General features: G+C 40.4%; 1 protein-coding gene across 1 annotated transcript; it reads left to right on the top strand.

The window, feature by feature from the left end:
• Positions 1-145: 145 nt before the first annotated feature.
• On the top strand, positions 146-2800 carry LOC118946543 (uncharacterized). Its single transcript, XM_036971850.2, has 4 exons — positions 146-183; positions 1557-1836; positions 1948-2043; positions 2156-2800. The coding sequence occupies exons 1-4, from the start codon at positions 146-148 to the stop codon at positions 2798-2800; spliced, it is 1059 nt and encodes a 352-aa protein (XP_036827745.2).
• Positions 2801-16542: the final 13742 nt, after the last annotated feature.

Here is a 16542-nt window from a genome sequence, read left to right as displayed (position 1 = left end):
ATAGGTTTCAACTGTGATTGTCCAGCCAGGGCAAGGCAGCACTTCTCAACATTCCAATGTTATCGTCCTGTGAATGTCGAATACATATTTAGTGGATGCAAATGCCACAGAAGCCTTTGTTATTCAGAACGCATTACCCGGGACAATGGAACAGATGAGTGAGGTGATCATCTTTAGAATGTGGTATAGGGCCGAAGTTAAATATTCAAAATAAACTTTGTTTGTGTAGACTTCCCAAATGAAATAATCACGTATTACCAGTTATTTGAATAAATACAATTTAACATGGACTACTCATTCTCAGGTGCTGTATACAAATAGAGTTTGCATAGATTCCCTTGCCTTAACATGGAACTTCAGATCTTTCATTGGGCCCATACACAATATAATTTTATTATGAAATTACATTTGGTCTTTACATTAATTTAAAATGTGAATTACCCTGTTATGCATTCTAACATTTGTTTTTGTAGTATTAAATCTTTATACCTGGAAAATGGACAACCAGAGTAAGAAAATACATCTGTGGGATTCAAAACGTTGAATATACTTGATTTCTCTTGGGTAGGTTTAGGAAAAGTGCATTGGCCTACAAAACATCTTAGCACAAATAAGTAACCCTATCAGTCCCGAGAGACCAGCAAACATCGTCTTTTCATTTGTCTGACTTCCATTTATCTGCACGTCCAGCCCCTATTCTGTACTTAGCCTCGATGTGAAGTGTTTACCTGTTTCGTTTCAGGACAACCATGAGTACAAGTACAACACAATAATTGCATTCACGAGTTTAATTGACAAATATCAATAAATTAAAAGGCCAGCCAAAATCAAAAACCTGATGAAAATTAATTTATATGAATGCTGTAAGTACAGAAATGGTTTGCTCAGAGGGATATGAATATCCAACTAGTCGGTGACAACTGTTTGGAATTTTGTTGTTGGGAGTTTTTAGTTTATAACTATGTTCAGGATTTCCTATGATCTTCTATGTAGAAGAATCCATTATCTTCCAATTACTCTTATGTAGCTTGGGTAGCCTCACTAATCATGGTACACGTGCATGTTCGTGAGAGCAACAGTTTTTCATAGCGTTAAATTCTGACTTGACCGAAGTTTTTGTAAAAAAAAAAAAGACCCAGCCCCCATGCCCCTTCAGGATCTGCTCTTGTCTCAAACACTGCTCTAGCTCAGCCCCGTTCATCACATAGACTAATGGTTGATGCCAATGGATGGAGAAGACCAAGACAAATCCAAAAGTTACATTCCTAAAAATGGCGCAAAGATGGGATGACCATACAAAACGCATGAACTAGTAATGGCCAATATCATAATTTTGAGTTCACAGGCTTGTGTGTTTGTCATATAATTGTTTACTTAATAACGAAAATTATAGTCGAACACAGAAACTAAAAATACCTTAAAGGGAAGGACACACTGTACATGTCCCCCCCTCAGCGCCCCGCCCCGCCGTTTAACACCTTCTCTCAGTATGAAAAGGTCCTATAGGCCTAGTTAATGTAGAATGCACACCTTCTTTTGTCCTATTGTTCTAGCAGGACATATATCCAGAGGTCAGTCCAGGTTAACAGTTCCACTGAGCAAGGTCCTGATATCAGTGCTCTGTGTGACACTTGGTGTGAGAAGAACTCTACAACGAAAAAGATGCAGAACGTAACAGAGAACATCATGGGAACTCTCCTACCTCCACAGGCTCCGTCCAACGTTGTTCAGCGAAGGAAGAACCAACGTTATGGCAAGAAGAAGAGCACAACCTATCTGGGACTGATTGCTTATGTCATTCAGGACTCTCCAGACAAGATGCTCACATTTACTCAGGTAAAACCAATATATTGGATCACCCAGGGTGTAATTTCAATTGTGTTCTGAAAAGGAATTACTAGTGCTTAATTAATGACGAGTGCTAATATGAAGTGTTATCATTTGTAGTTGATGGACAAGTTGGGAGCTTTCCTCTCAGGAGACAGAAAAGGCATCGAGAACAACATCAGGGTCTGCTTATCATCCAACGATTGTTTTGTCAAGGTATGTCCACAATAATTATATCAACTGTATCAGACCGTACTTATTGTATCTTTCATTCAACCACCCTGAGATCAACAGACATTAATTTGTTTATCGTGTCTATCTATTTCAGGTTCCAGTCAGTCCATATATGCCACACTCAAAAAAGAACTTCTGGAAAGTCGACGAGAGTCAAATAACAGCGAAGATGGCAAGACGCCACTTCAAAGGCATACTGGACTTGTTCCCCGAGTTGTCCACCAAAGTGCGAATGGAGGCAGAACAGATATCAGAGCGCTTTGCAGCGGTCTTCTCACCACCAAAACCAACCCTCGCCAGCCCTCAAATGCAGGTGAACTTTAGCAGTCCTTTCTCCATCGAATCCATCTTGAACAGAGACAGTCCTTCTCGTCTGAGCCCAAGACCCGCTCCATTGTCGGTTGTGTCCAGCGCGCCAACTGATCAACCGCCATTGCGCGCGGAGAGAGGAGTTGGAACCACGAGGATGAGCCGGGCCTCTCCACTTGTGGAGATGAACCTTGTTCCCCGCGCAGGTGACGGTTATCCCAGCTACAGGACAGTGGCAACCACAGTCCACGGAATCATTGGTGATGATGATGGAAGGCGTATCAAGAACGTGAGTATGTGTGCTGAGCCCTCCTACCCGAAATACTCCAGACCCAACGCTGCTCCTCGTTTTGCCGACCCACCGCGTAACTGTTGTTTGAAGTACCCTGTGCCCAGGTACGCTTGTGCTGCTCACCATTTTGGATTGTAACTCACTTTTTTCCATCTATTTTCATTGTGCATTTTTAACTTGTATATATGTTTCCAATAAAGTCTACTTGTAAAATAAAATGATATCATCGAATTATTTACATTTATACGATAACTGCGCCCCACTGGGCACATACGTCGACCTCTATTTGGTTGAGTTGTCAACTGACGTGAAATCAAGAAAACATTTCACAATGTCGTTGGATTTAGATTGAATTTGGGTGAAACAAATAAAAAATGCCCTAGGGTGATTACTAAAATCTAAAATTGGTTTTCCACGTTAATTCAACGCCAGTACATATATTTTGGGGGCTGAAATGATGCGGAAACAACGTTGAATATTTATGTCTATACACTTTTTTTCTATAGAAAATATAATGGCCTATGTTTTTGAATGTATGTTGTTGCACAGTTTGAACCTGTATTCGAAGAAAAATAGCCTAGGCCTATATCCTATTAAATAACACAGGAAGCTAAACCACCACGAAGAAGGTCTAAAAAATAAAATGTTCCCGGAGTATCCATTAGCGGTTCATCAAATGGAAACTGTTGGGGAACCCTTACAAGTTCTTAAAATAACAATTTTAATGGATCCTCGGATAACCTTTTCGATAACCGTTCGGGGTTCATTTTAAAACTACCCCCCTCCCTCCTCTATTATCAATATTATTAATAACACACATAACAAAAACAACAATAACACAATATTTTAGTTGTTAGTGTTTATTATGATTTATTGTGGCAAAGCAGAATACAAAAATCTAAATAGGAGGTAAACCCCCAGCAGAGCCCCAAGTCCAATGTGTTGATGTTCTCCGTATCCACAGCCAGAATGATTTTTCAGTGCATGGTGATCGAACATGTTTCCTGTTATACTCATCAGAGGTGTAGGAATGGTCAGTGAATCTAAAAGAAATATGTACAGATGATTAAGAACATGCACATGAGAGTATTTCTACCCTGGTTCTTGTGGTAAATGTGAATGAAAAACCAGTTGATAATGGTTTTTATACACATGCCTTGTCCATAATGTAGAGGTCTATGGGATGTTCATTGAAGAGGTGAGGGAGGAGGATAATACAAGTGGTCAGCATAACACACCAATACCAATTGACATACCTTTGTATACCTCCTCGTCTGTATCTGCACCCAATAAAGCTAGCCTTCCACATATTCTTATAGCATACATATTCTTACCTCTTTGTTGATTGATATCCAATGAATTGTGTACATTTCCTGTTTGAGAAAGATTTTCACAAATATTAAAAGATAGATGGTATCATCATAAAACAATATGAATTTAGATCATACAATTTACATGTTTCATTTAAGTGCCTGCACCTGCTGTCCTTTCAAATCCAAATGTTTCAGTTGGGCAGCTCCTGCAATAACCCCCACCAACTAAGGAGGTTCCTCGATGAACCCCACCTGCTATGGGGTTCTTGCCGAAAACACTAAGGTTCTTCGAATAACTTTGAGGATCTTAGAAGAACCCTTGTTGAACCTCTGTGCTATGCAAATGATGCACTTTTACGCATATGTGTCGCCATAACGTGGATAGTGAGAAAGTGATATTCAATTAAAATGTTGCAAATATTACACACACAAAAAAGTAAAGAACCTGGTTTCCTCGTCCATTTTCAACAGTAGAAATAGACATATCGATGCGCCATGACGCATGCGGTTGTCTAATTTAACTCAAATGTATTATTTGTAATTATTAGGGATCCCCCTCCATTACTTGTGAAAAACTAGATGAATGTTTGTGAGAAAAAAAAAATCGACATCTTTCTGTTTTCTCAATGACATTCAATTCAGCATCGGAAAAAGTCACAAGTTTAAATTTGTTCCACCTGAGTGAGCCCAATCATAAATGAGACCACTAATGATGACACACCGAATGCATTTGATGGATTATTTTTGTCTTCTTCTAATGCCTCTTTAAGGGAAAGTAATCCAAAAGTAACTGAAGGTAATCAATCAGATTACCTTACTGAGTTTGGGTCATCCAAAAGTTATGTTGCTGATTTAAAATGTTTTGCAGGTAACTGTAACGGATCACATTTCGAAAGTAATTGAATGTGGGTATAACCATTACATTACAAACTAAAAATCTTAGTTTTTTAATGAATACTTAAACAATTCTAGCAACCCATAGATGGAATCTGCTATAGGAGAAACTGCCACACTTTCTGCCCCCCAAGCGTTTTTGTTGTTTTGTTGATGAAGCAGTGAGGAGTGTAACCAGATTGGTACAAAAACAAACAATTGGAGTATAGTTCTGCTGTTTTATGGCGTGTGCAATGATGCCCGATGGAAAAAGACAAGTGTTTGTTGATTTACAGTAACTTCTTGGTTGTTGTAATACCACAAATGTACCTGAAAGTTGTACCATCAAGGATGACAGCTTTAAAGCTTGATTCAATCGAAGGCCTAATACAATGTAGTTCTAGTTGGTTTGACAAAATCAATTCCCCATTTTTTAAAATTGTTTATAATACTATTTCAGTAGGCATATTCGATCTTGACATGTGCAATTTGCCTGGTTTATGGCCTTCACTGTAACTGCATGTAATATGATTAACCACTAGATGACAGTAGTACACATACTTGAACACTTCACAACCTTTAGCAAAGCCCTGGCAGAGTAGGCTATACATTTCAAAAGTCAGTTCAGTCACAAAGCAACTCCTTTGGTAAATATACCATTCAAAAACACATTGTAAATGAGCACTACTAGTGAATAATATGAATGGCATTCTTTTCAATAAACAATGTAGGTATACACTGTATGAATTTGGAACCATAGACAGCAACTTGCTGGAATATTTGGGCAACCTCAATTCTGACCATTCTACTTTATCAGTGTTCTCTGTTGGCTCCAGTTATCAACACTGTTGAAGGGTTATGTAATTCAAAGTTGACTGAGCACCTGACCACCATCAAGGTTAGCAAATATGGAGTGAGTGAAATCCGTGTTTGCGATTCTATCTAGAGTTGTCTGTGCAGGGTGTATGCTATGTGGTCGGCACCTTGCCGCACTGCACCTAACTGACACATGGACTATAGGCCAGACTCATTTGTAGAGGGTAGAAGGGCATTGTGTGAGTGTGTGTGTGCCTTCGTGCTTGCAGTCTGTAAGGCTACTTCTGTGGCCCATTCAACTCAGCAAGGTGGCTTGACTTGACCTGCAACCCCTTCCTGAAGAGCACTGAACTCTGTCGGGTCAATGCAAAAAGATGCAAAGTTCAAGAACTGAAAGGTATGATGGAAACCACTCTAAAAATATGCCCCTCTCCACTAGTGAGTGCCAATATGGCATACAGGCCTACACTGTTTGTTGTTCTGACACACCCACTGTTCAGAAGACAGTAGGTTTACTCACCCACAAACCCACATGCCACAGGTGACATGTATCATAAAGTCTACGTCCTGCTGTAAAGTCACCATCCAGGATGTTGTGGATCTTAATAACTTTATCTGAGACTTTGGCGGCATGCCAAATGGCACCGTATTCCCTATATAGGGAATAGGGTGCCATTTGGGACAAAGCCTCTATCAGAGTCAGATGTGTATAGTACAACAGCATCTGCGCTAATTGGCACATTGGCTGTTCACCTCATAGTCCACAGGAGGGCCTCAGTTGGTTTTATATCCATAAAGCCTTTAATACACCTATTGTGTTTTTGTCTGTCTTGTCTGTCTTACCTTTTAATATTTGTTAAGCACTTTGAATTGCATTTTCTGTAAGAAATGTGCTGTATAAATAAAATTTGATTGGTTGATTGAAACATCTCATGAAAGAGCAGCACAAGGTGATCCTGCCTTGTACTACATGTAGGATATCTTGTTCTATAAGAATGTCAGCTGTTTTTCATTTCAGAATCAGAACAAAAGGCAGCCAATGACTTTCAAACTATAGATGCTATTTAACAGATGCTTTAATCTAAAACGACTTAGTCATGCGTGTGTACATTTGGGGGGGAATTGAACCCACTAACACAAATGGTGGAACACTGAATGAGATGTTATGACACCTATCACCATATTTGTTGAAGTTTATATTGTTACATCACATATTAGCGTTGCATTCCAGCCTGGTATAAGAGACTACCTACATATCAGTATTATGAACAGAGATCTGTAGGTTTGACATTAGACTCGAGTGAATGTGTGACTGTGGAGGGAGCTAGTCACGGGTCTGCAGTCCGGAGAGGAAGAAAGAGAGGATGATGGTGCTATCAGTCAGCACTCTGTGTTCACAGCATACTTCTATTCTATGGATTACTGATGGCTGACCTAGACTGTGACCTCCCTCCCTCCCTCCCTCTGGGTCATCAACAGAGATTACACACAACAGAGACAACCTTGTTGTGGGCTACGTCCCAAATGGCACCCTATTTCCTGCATCTTGCACTATGTGGTCTTGCTAATGTGATACTGGACATTGTAGTGTATTCATGAGATTTGTTTAAGTGTTTCCTGCCAGATGGGCTCTCTCTCTCTCTCTCTCTCTCTCTCTCTCTCTCTCTCTCTCTCTCTCTCTCACTCAGCTTTTTGTTCCAAATATTTACTTCCCATGCAAACAGGATGATCATACCAATAGGATGTTTATAAGGTAAATATGATGACATGTCGTATCAAAAGTGCATTTTAGCAAAACAAACATCCATTCCAGATTTATTGGATTAGAAAATAGCCATGGTTATTCCAACGGATTCCCTGGAATTGAACAATCACAGTAAATGGAAGCTATGATGATTGGATATGTAAACTGGCTCAGCCATTCATCTGTTTCCCTGCAATATATACTGTGCAGTTTATTTAATTTCATTTATTTAACTTTTATTTAACTAGGCAAGTCAGTTAAGTACAAATTCTTATTTACAATGACGGCCTACCAAAAGGCAAAAGGCCTCCTGCAGAGACGGGGGCCTGGGATTAAAAATAAAACATAAAATAAAAATATAGGACAAAACACACATCACGACAAGAGAGACTCCACAACATTACATAAAGAGAGACCTACGACTACAACATAGCAGGGCAGCAACACATGGAAACACAACATGGTAGCAACACAACATGGCAGCAGCATAACACGGTAGCAGCACAAAACATGGTACAAACATTATTGGGCACAGACAACAGCTGGCAAAGCAGCCACAACTGTCAGTAAGTGTCCATGATTGAGTCTTTGAATGAAGAGATGGTGATAAAACGTTCCAGTTTAATTGTTTTTTTGCAGCTCGTTCCAGTCACTAGTTTCATAGAACTGAAAAGACGAGCGACCCAGGGATGTGTGTTTTGGGAACCTATAACAGAATGTGACTGGCAGAACGGGTGTTGTATGGAGGATGAGGGCTGCAGTAGATATCTCAGATGGGGAGAGTGAGGCCTAAGAGGGCTTTATAAATAAGCATCAACAAGTGGGTCTTGTGACGGGTTTACAGAGATGTCACGGCCCCTCCTCTGCATTGCAGGGGCGGTTCCTCCTGCAGGCAGAGGGTCGTTAGTGATTGGAGCCACCTGGGCTCAAAGTATTTAAACTGCTTGACTAATCTCTCTTGTCTCTCTGCTCCTCCAGGTAGGATCCTGTTTTGTTTGTTCCTTTGTAGTTTTGCATAGTTTTCACTCAGTCATTCACACACACAGATTCACACATCACTGCACTTTACATACACCTTACATTATGATACTTTCACACCTCATTCCTTTTTCTTTGTTTAAAGTTAATAGTCTGGTTTATAATAAAGAACCTTTTTGATTGGCCTATACCTGTTCCTGTCCCCTCATTTTTGCCACAGGCTATGAGCCGGCCTGTGACAGATGAGCAGTTTACAGAGTAGTAGTGAGTGCAGTGGTGTGTACTGTAAGGAGCATTGGTGGAAAATCTGATGGCAGAATGGTAAAAGAACATCTAGCCGCTTGAGAGCACCCTTACCCGCCACTCTACAAATTCCGTCTCTGTAATCTAACATGGGTAGGATGGTCTTCTGAATCAGGGTTAGTTTGGCTGCTGGGCTGAAAGAGGAGCGATTACGATAGAGCAAACCAAGTCTAGACTTAATCTTAACGTGCAGCTTTGATATGTGCTGAGAGAAGGACAGTGTACCGTTTAGCCATACTCCCAAGAACTTGTATGAGGTGACTACCTCAGGCTCTAAACCCTCAGAGTTAGTAATCACACCAGTGGGGACAGGGACATTATTCTTAACAATTCACATTACCTTTGTTTTTGAGGTGTTTAGGGCAGCGAAAGCTTGTGGGACACCAAGAAAGCTTTGTTGTACAGCGTTTAACACAAAATCCGGGGAGGGACCAGCTGAGTATACGACTGTATAATCTGCATATAAATGGATGAGAGCGCTTCCTACTGCCTGAGCTTTGTTGTTGATGTAAATTGAGAAGAGGGGTACTCCCTTGGTGATAGGCAGTGGCTGAGACAGCAGATGTTCTGACTTTATACACTGCACTCTTTGAGAGGGGTAGTTAGCAAACCAGTCTACCGTGTCTAGTCTACCGCATCGAAGTGGGATGCATGCCAGCAAAGCCACTACACAACCCTAAACAATACATCAATTACACTATAGCAGTGACAGTTCTCAACTTTCTGTTCTTATGAAAGATGTCCGCAGAGTATGATACATTGATAAATTAGCTGCTAAAGGCATGTTCTCAATGGTTGCATTACATCCACTTGTTATGAATTTAGAAATTAGCTTCAACACATGGTAACAACCCCTTAGTGCAAGTACTATTCCGATTGCCTCGAGTGGTTGCACATGCTTGCAGAAGCAGGAGCATAATAAACACCAAACACACACTTTGCTCCCCACCCAATAATGGTACTACAGTAAATATGCGGCAGTCTTTCATGTCAGGACGTCTTGTGATTCACACCACTTAGATAAGACAACCCAGCTGCCATTCAGAGATGAACGGATGTCCTGTCACTGTTTAAAGTTACATTCTAGCTTATCCCACTGCCATTTGCACTCGCCCAAAAAAGGAAACTTTTATAAAAGGCCTACATTTGGTTTTAATGAACCAAATGTAGGCGTATGTGCTGCTCACACTTGTCAGTACCCAATACTGCATAGACTAATATCCAGTGCTGAAAGACGAAGAGAGCAGAATTACAATTCTGCTAATTTGAATTGTCGTTTTGTTTAGGCTTTGACACAAATTGCTTTCAACAACATTAACTAGATAACATGTGTCTGTACGTCTATAAAAAGCCATTGCTAAGTGGCTTCTATCAATATTAACCACATTTACTGCTTCATTCATGACTTTTAATAACCCTACTTATAATGCTTAATGAATGACGATAGAAAATACAACCTTTATAACACAACAATAAATGTACCCGTGTGTGTGTATGCGCGCACCTGCACACGAAGGGGAGTGGAAAAACACTTCAAATCATCTCATGACTGTAAGGTTAGGATAGATTAGGTTAATGAAATCATTAACAGGTCTCTTCTGATATCCAGGCCAAATACTCAAGTGTCCACCGACTCTACCTCAAACTATAATCATTAACCTCGGTCACGAGCAAGTTAGGGCTGTTTGTATGCATATTTACTGAATAACATGGAGCGTATAAAAGATAACTAAAACTTAATTGTTTACCTATTTTGAGGGGGAAGTTATTTTCAATGATTTAAGGGCTGTAGTGTGAACCAATAGATCAGGGGTCTCCAACAGGTTGATCTCGAGCTACTGGCCACCCCACATAGGAAGAAACCTAGAGAGGAACCAGGCTATGTTTTGGCCTTTCTAGGGAGTTTTTCCTAGCCACCGTGCCACCTGCATTGCTTGCTGTTAGGGTTTTAGGCTGGGTTTCTGTACAGCACTTCGAGATATCAGCTGATGTACGAAGGGCTATATAAATACATTTGATTTGATCTGTACCCTAAAAAGTAGTGCACTACAAAACGAAGGAGCTGATCATGGATTTCAGGAGACAGCAGAGTGAGCATGCCCCCAGCCACATCAAAAGGGCCGCTGTGGAGAGGGTGAAAACATTCAAGATCCTTGGCGTGCAAATCACTGACAACCTGAAATGGTACATCCACACAGACGCTGTGTTGAAGATGGTGCAACAGTGCCTATTCAACCTCAGGAGGCTGAAGAAATTTGGCTTGTCCCCTCAGCCACCCGAGCCACGGCCTGTTCACTCCGCTACCATCTAGAAGGCGGAGACTGTACAAATGCATCATAACTGGGACCGAGAGACTGAAAAACAGCTTTTAGCTCCAGGACATCAGACTGTTAATATAGTCACCAATACAATTTGATTCGATTTAAATAGGGTACCAAGTAGGACGTGAACATACTTGATCTAATTTTTAATCACAACTGCAATTACTGTAGTGTCTGCAAAACACTACAGTAATTAATATAGTATATACTACTCTTTTTACTACTGTATTACACTAGAGTATTTTTTAATGTGGGAATGCTAAGTACCATCAATGGAAAGAGCCTCACTAGATCATTGGCCTGGCCAGCAATTACGATGCAATCCATACTTGCCTAACTGTCATGTGACAAGTATCTGAGTCACAAGCCGATGCAGCTGGTTGTTACACACCAGCTGCATCATGGCTAACTGTCATGTGACAAGTATCTGAGTCACAAGCCGATGCAGCTTGTTGTTACACACCAGCTGCAACATTTTATCTCTGAATGCTGATTCCATCCAGTCAAAATGGATATCATGATGACAACGCCACAGACTTATGCATACACTATACTGTAAGTGGCATTGTAAAAAAGTATCTGCTAAATGGCATATTATTACTGAATATCCATCCTTCCTCTGAACAGTGCTACAGACTAAAGACTTACATGCAGGGAGGTAAGGATTTTGGCCACTGGCTAGTAGACTGCAATTTTTACTAGCCCGTGTCCAAAATCTGTGCCAGTCGATATATGAAAAGACAACATTTTACTAACCGGGTAGCTAGTTGGACATGTTTTCTACTAGCCGGTCTGAAAGGTACTAGCCATGAGCTAGTGGGCTAGCTTAATTTCCCATGTTCTCTCTACTCTAACTTGTTTCCCTATCTTCCAGGAGCTTGGGGTGAGGGGAGAAAGGTTCACTCTTACATATCCAATAGATTTGATCACACCACAAAGAGAGGTCAGGTGAGGTGGGACAAACAGGACTTGAATTGTATTTATAGTGAAGATCAGGGCAGTAGAGCAATGCATGAACCCAGCGTGCTCACAAATCAAACAGGACCCTAAACTCTATGACCCTCAAATGGTAGGGCGGCAGGTAGCCTAGCGGTTAAGAGCATTGGACTAGTAACTGAAAGGCCGCTGATTCGAATCCCAAAGCTGACTATGTGAAAAATCTGATGTGCCCTTGAGCAAGGCACTAATTGCTCCTGTAAGTCACGCTTGACAAATGTGTGTGAGGGGGAAAATAGAATGTGGAAAAATATTGATGATGATTATGAAACAAATACATTTCCAATCAGCACGTCCTACACCCCTCATAACCTGAGTCTCAATGCCCCAGACTCTTGCTCACATACATAGCACACTTACATGTCAGACACCAGATAGTGTGTGAGGAACCCTGGTCTTCTTTCATCTGCATATGCATGAACACACACACATGGTTGCTGGGAGAGAACTTTCTGACTTCTCTCACAAACACCATAATCAGCCAGGTAGAAGTCCACTATTCTTATCAAGTGTTGAGACACTCTTTGACCCAAATACACTGTCCTAAAACTCCTATTAACTACTCACGTCCTGCACGATATCAAACATCAAATCTACTGAGAATTATCATCATTGAAGACTGAAGTTACAAGTAACAAGGTCAGTACAGGTGGATCAAAGCGGGGACAGAGAGACGGAAAAACAGCTTTTATCTCAAGGCCATCAGACTGTTATATACAGCCACCACTAGCACAGAGAGCCTGCTGCCTACATACTTGAAATCATTGGCCACTTCAATAAATGGAACACTAGTCACTTCAGTAATGCCACTATAATAATGTTTACATATCTTGCTTTACTTACAGTTGAAGTCGGAAGTTTACATACACTTTAGCCAAATTTATTTAAACTCAGTTTTTTACAATTCCTGAGATTTAATCCTTGTAAAGTCCCTGTCTTAGGTCAGTTAGGATCCCCACTTTATTTTAAGAATGTGAAATGTCAGAGTAATAGTATAGAGAATTATTTATTTCAGCTTTTATTTATATCATCACATTCCCAGTGGGTCAGAAGTTTACATACACTCAATTAGTATTTGGTAGCATTGCCTTTAAATTGTTTAACTTGGGTCAAACGTTTCGGGTAGCCTTCCACAAGCTTCCCACAATAAGTTGGGTGAATTTTGGCCCATTCCTCCTGGCAGAGCTGGTGTAACTGAGTCAGTTTTGTAGGTCTCCTTGCTCACACACGCTTTTTCAGGTCTGCCTACAAATGTACAATAGGATTGAGGTCAGGGCTTTGTGATGGCCACTCCAATACCTTGACTTTGTTGCCCTTAAGCCATTTTGCCACAACTTTGGAAATATGCTTGGGGTCATTGTCCATTTGGAAGACCCATTTGCGACCAAGCTTTAACTTCCTGACTGATGTCTTGAGATGTTGCTTCAATATATCCACATAATTTTCCTCCCTTATGATGCCATCTATTTTGTGAAGTGCACCAGTCCCTTCTGTAGCAAAGCACCCCCACAACATGATGCTTCCACCCCCGTGCTTCACGGTTGGGATGGTGTGCTACGGCTTGCAAGCCTCCCCCTTTTTCCTCCAAACTTAACAATGGTCATTATGGCCAAACAATTCCATTTTTGTTTCATCAGAACAGAGGATATTTCTCCAAAAAGTATGATCTTTGTCCCCATGTGCAGTTGCAAACCGTAGTCTGGCGTTTTTATGGCGGTTTTTGAGCAGTGGCTTCTTCCTAGCTGAGTGGCCTTTCAGGTTATGTCGATATAGGACTTGTTTTATTGTGGATATAGATACTTTTGTACCTTTTTCCTCCAGCATCTTCACTAAGTCCTTTGGTGTTGTTCTGGGATTGATTTGCAATTTTCACACCAATGTCAGTTAATCTCTAGGAGACAGAATGCGTCTCCTTCCTGAGTGGTATGACGGCTGTGCGGCCATGGTGTTTATACTTGCGTACTATTGTTTGTACAGATGAACGTGGTGCCTTCAGTCATTTGGAAATTGCTCCCAAGGATGAATCAGACTTATGGCGGTCTAAAAACATTTTTCTGGGGTCTTGACTGATTTCTTTTGATTTTCCCATGATGTCAAGCAAAGAGGTGCTGAATTTGAAGGTAGGCCTTGAAATACATCCACAGGTACACCACCAATTGACTAAAATGATGTCATTTAGCCTAACAGAAGCATCATTAAGCCATGACATAATTTTCTGGCATTTTCCAAGCTGTTTAAAGGCACAGTCAACTTAGTGTATGTAAACTTCTGACCCACTGGAATTGTGATACAGTGAATTATGAGTGAAATTATTTGTCTGTTAACAATTGTTGGAAAAATTACTTGTGTCATGCACAAAGTAGATGTCCTAACCGACTTGCCAAAACTATAGTTTGTTAACAAGAAATTTGTGTAGTGGTTGAAAAATGAGTTTTAATGACTCCAATCTAAGTGTATTTAAACTTCCGACCTCAACTGTATCTCATATGTACACTACCATTCAAAAGTTTGGAGTCAACTGCACTATCAATTTAGGAGTCTACAATTTCACCATGTTCAACCTGCAGATGGATGTGCCTCACAGAGTAGAGTCTAACATTCGCAACATCAGATATACTTTTGAGTAGATGGGAAACTTTGCCCATGCTATGTCTTGCGGTGCATTCTGGGCGATTTTGGGACAAGGAGCGCTCTCTTTCAAGGAGTGAATGGGAGTCTATTGGGCACTAGTTCAAAAACCAAACACTAGCACTACTTTTGTCAACAAGAAGTACAACAGTACAAATCTTTTCAGAGATGTGAGATAACTAACTTGCTATCTGTAGTATAGTTTAGCTGTGGAATCGTGACATTACATACTTTCGAGGAAAATAGGCATGTTTCTCGACATATACTGTACACTGACTTTGAGAAAGGATAGCATGACGATTAGCTTAGCCACTGCATGACGTAGCATGACAACGTATATGCGATTGGTCAACAGTCTGCTGTGTGGGGCGTTATACGTTCCTTCATTCATTGGATTCCTATCTCCTTTCTATAATGTCTCTGGCAACGGCAACATGCAATGCACCCTGGACTAAAGAGGCAGACAAATAGGAAAAATGTGCCAGACACTCAGTTAAATTACAAATTTCGAGGTAGGAATATCGCTAAAATATGATCAATGGCTCATTCGAGAGAAGACATTCCCGCCGAGTTATGACATCGACCATTCTTGAAATCTGCCATGTATGATAGAGATTTCCGTGATCTGAAAGTCGTATTCCTAATAACTCCCAGTGTAGTGAGAGCAACTTTATCACGGTTCTACGTCATACCGGACGGATTTCTACCTGCCTGAACGCCAATAACTCAGTTACACATGATCACATGAAATGACCCAGGGAATCGATAGAATATCACTCAGAGATGCACAAAAGCAATATAACATTCAAAATGGTGGAACCTTTTCTTTAATATTGTGAAACATGATTTGCTAGATTGCAAGAATGTTTTCTGTGTAGTATGAATTTAATGTTCCTGAATGGGAAACTACAGTTGTGTAATGGATCTATTGTTATTTGCTCTTATTCAGTTTGTTGGTCTAGTACTTAGTTACTTAGTGATTAGCACAATGGTTATATTTTCTATCTAATGCTTCCATTGTATTCCATGTGTTCCTATTGAGGGCCTCACATTACATACCCACAGTGAAGGCATTATATTGCCCCACAGACACACAGTCATGCAATGCAACAGTTTATTGACGAGCCACAACATTGCTGTTATCTGTCAAAGTGTTACCATTGGTACTAATAAGTGTGAATGATTGTTTACACAGTATCTCTCAGAACAAAGACGACACATAAATTATGAACCAATACAGTACAACTGTAGAAGCGTACCTCTCCCTAGATCATGCATGTGTCCCAAACAGCACCCTATTCCCTACGCAGTGAACTATTTTTGAGCAGAGATCATATAGTCTAGAAAACCTGACCCTAGGGTTGGGTTTTCGAGACGAGAGCTCATAGGGCTCTGATCAAAAGTAGTGCACCACATAGGGAATAGGGTACCATGTGGCCCTGGTCAAATGTTGTGCACCATGTAGGGAATAGGGTACCATGTGGCCCTGGTCAAAAGTAATCAGTGTTGGGGAAAAGTGAACTACATGTTGTTCAATGAATAAAATAAACTACATTTTGCAGTAGCTTGGTGGTAGTTAAAAATAAATTACAATCTTGGTATTGTTTTCAGTAGTAAATTAGTTTGCCATCTAGCGGTGTAGATAACTACTGGAACTGCACACTGCTTTTTAAACTAAAATAATATATGGGCGAAGTAGGCAAGCATATCCTTTTTTTGGCATCAGACCTGCCTAATTCTCACTTAAAACATTGTTTTTGTGTTTAAAACAGATAAATGACTAAATTCGGTTAACAATAGTGATCTGTTCTTGCACTTTTGTATTCTATGACATTTCAGATTTAGATAGGATACTTTTTCATTAAGTAGTTTGGATGAAGTGAACTACTTTTTCAAAGTAACTAAGTA

The sequence above is a fragment of the Oncorhynchus mykiss genome, chromosome 30, assembly GCF_057628025.1.
Source record: "Oncorhynchus mykiss isolate SJ-2025 chromosome 30, ASM5762802v1, whole genome shotgun sequence".
Taxonomy (NCBI): Eukaryota; Metazoa; Chordata; class Actinopteri; order Salmoniformes; family Salmonidae; genus Oncorhynchus; species Oncorhynchus mykiss.
Note: the sequence above shows the minus strand (reverse complement) of the source record. Positions and strands in the feature narration are given on the sequence as shown.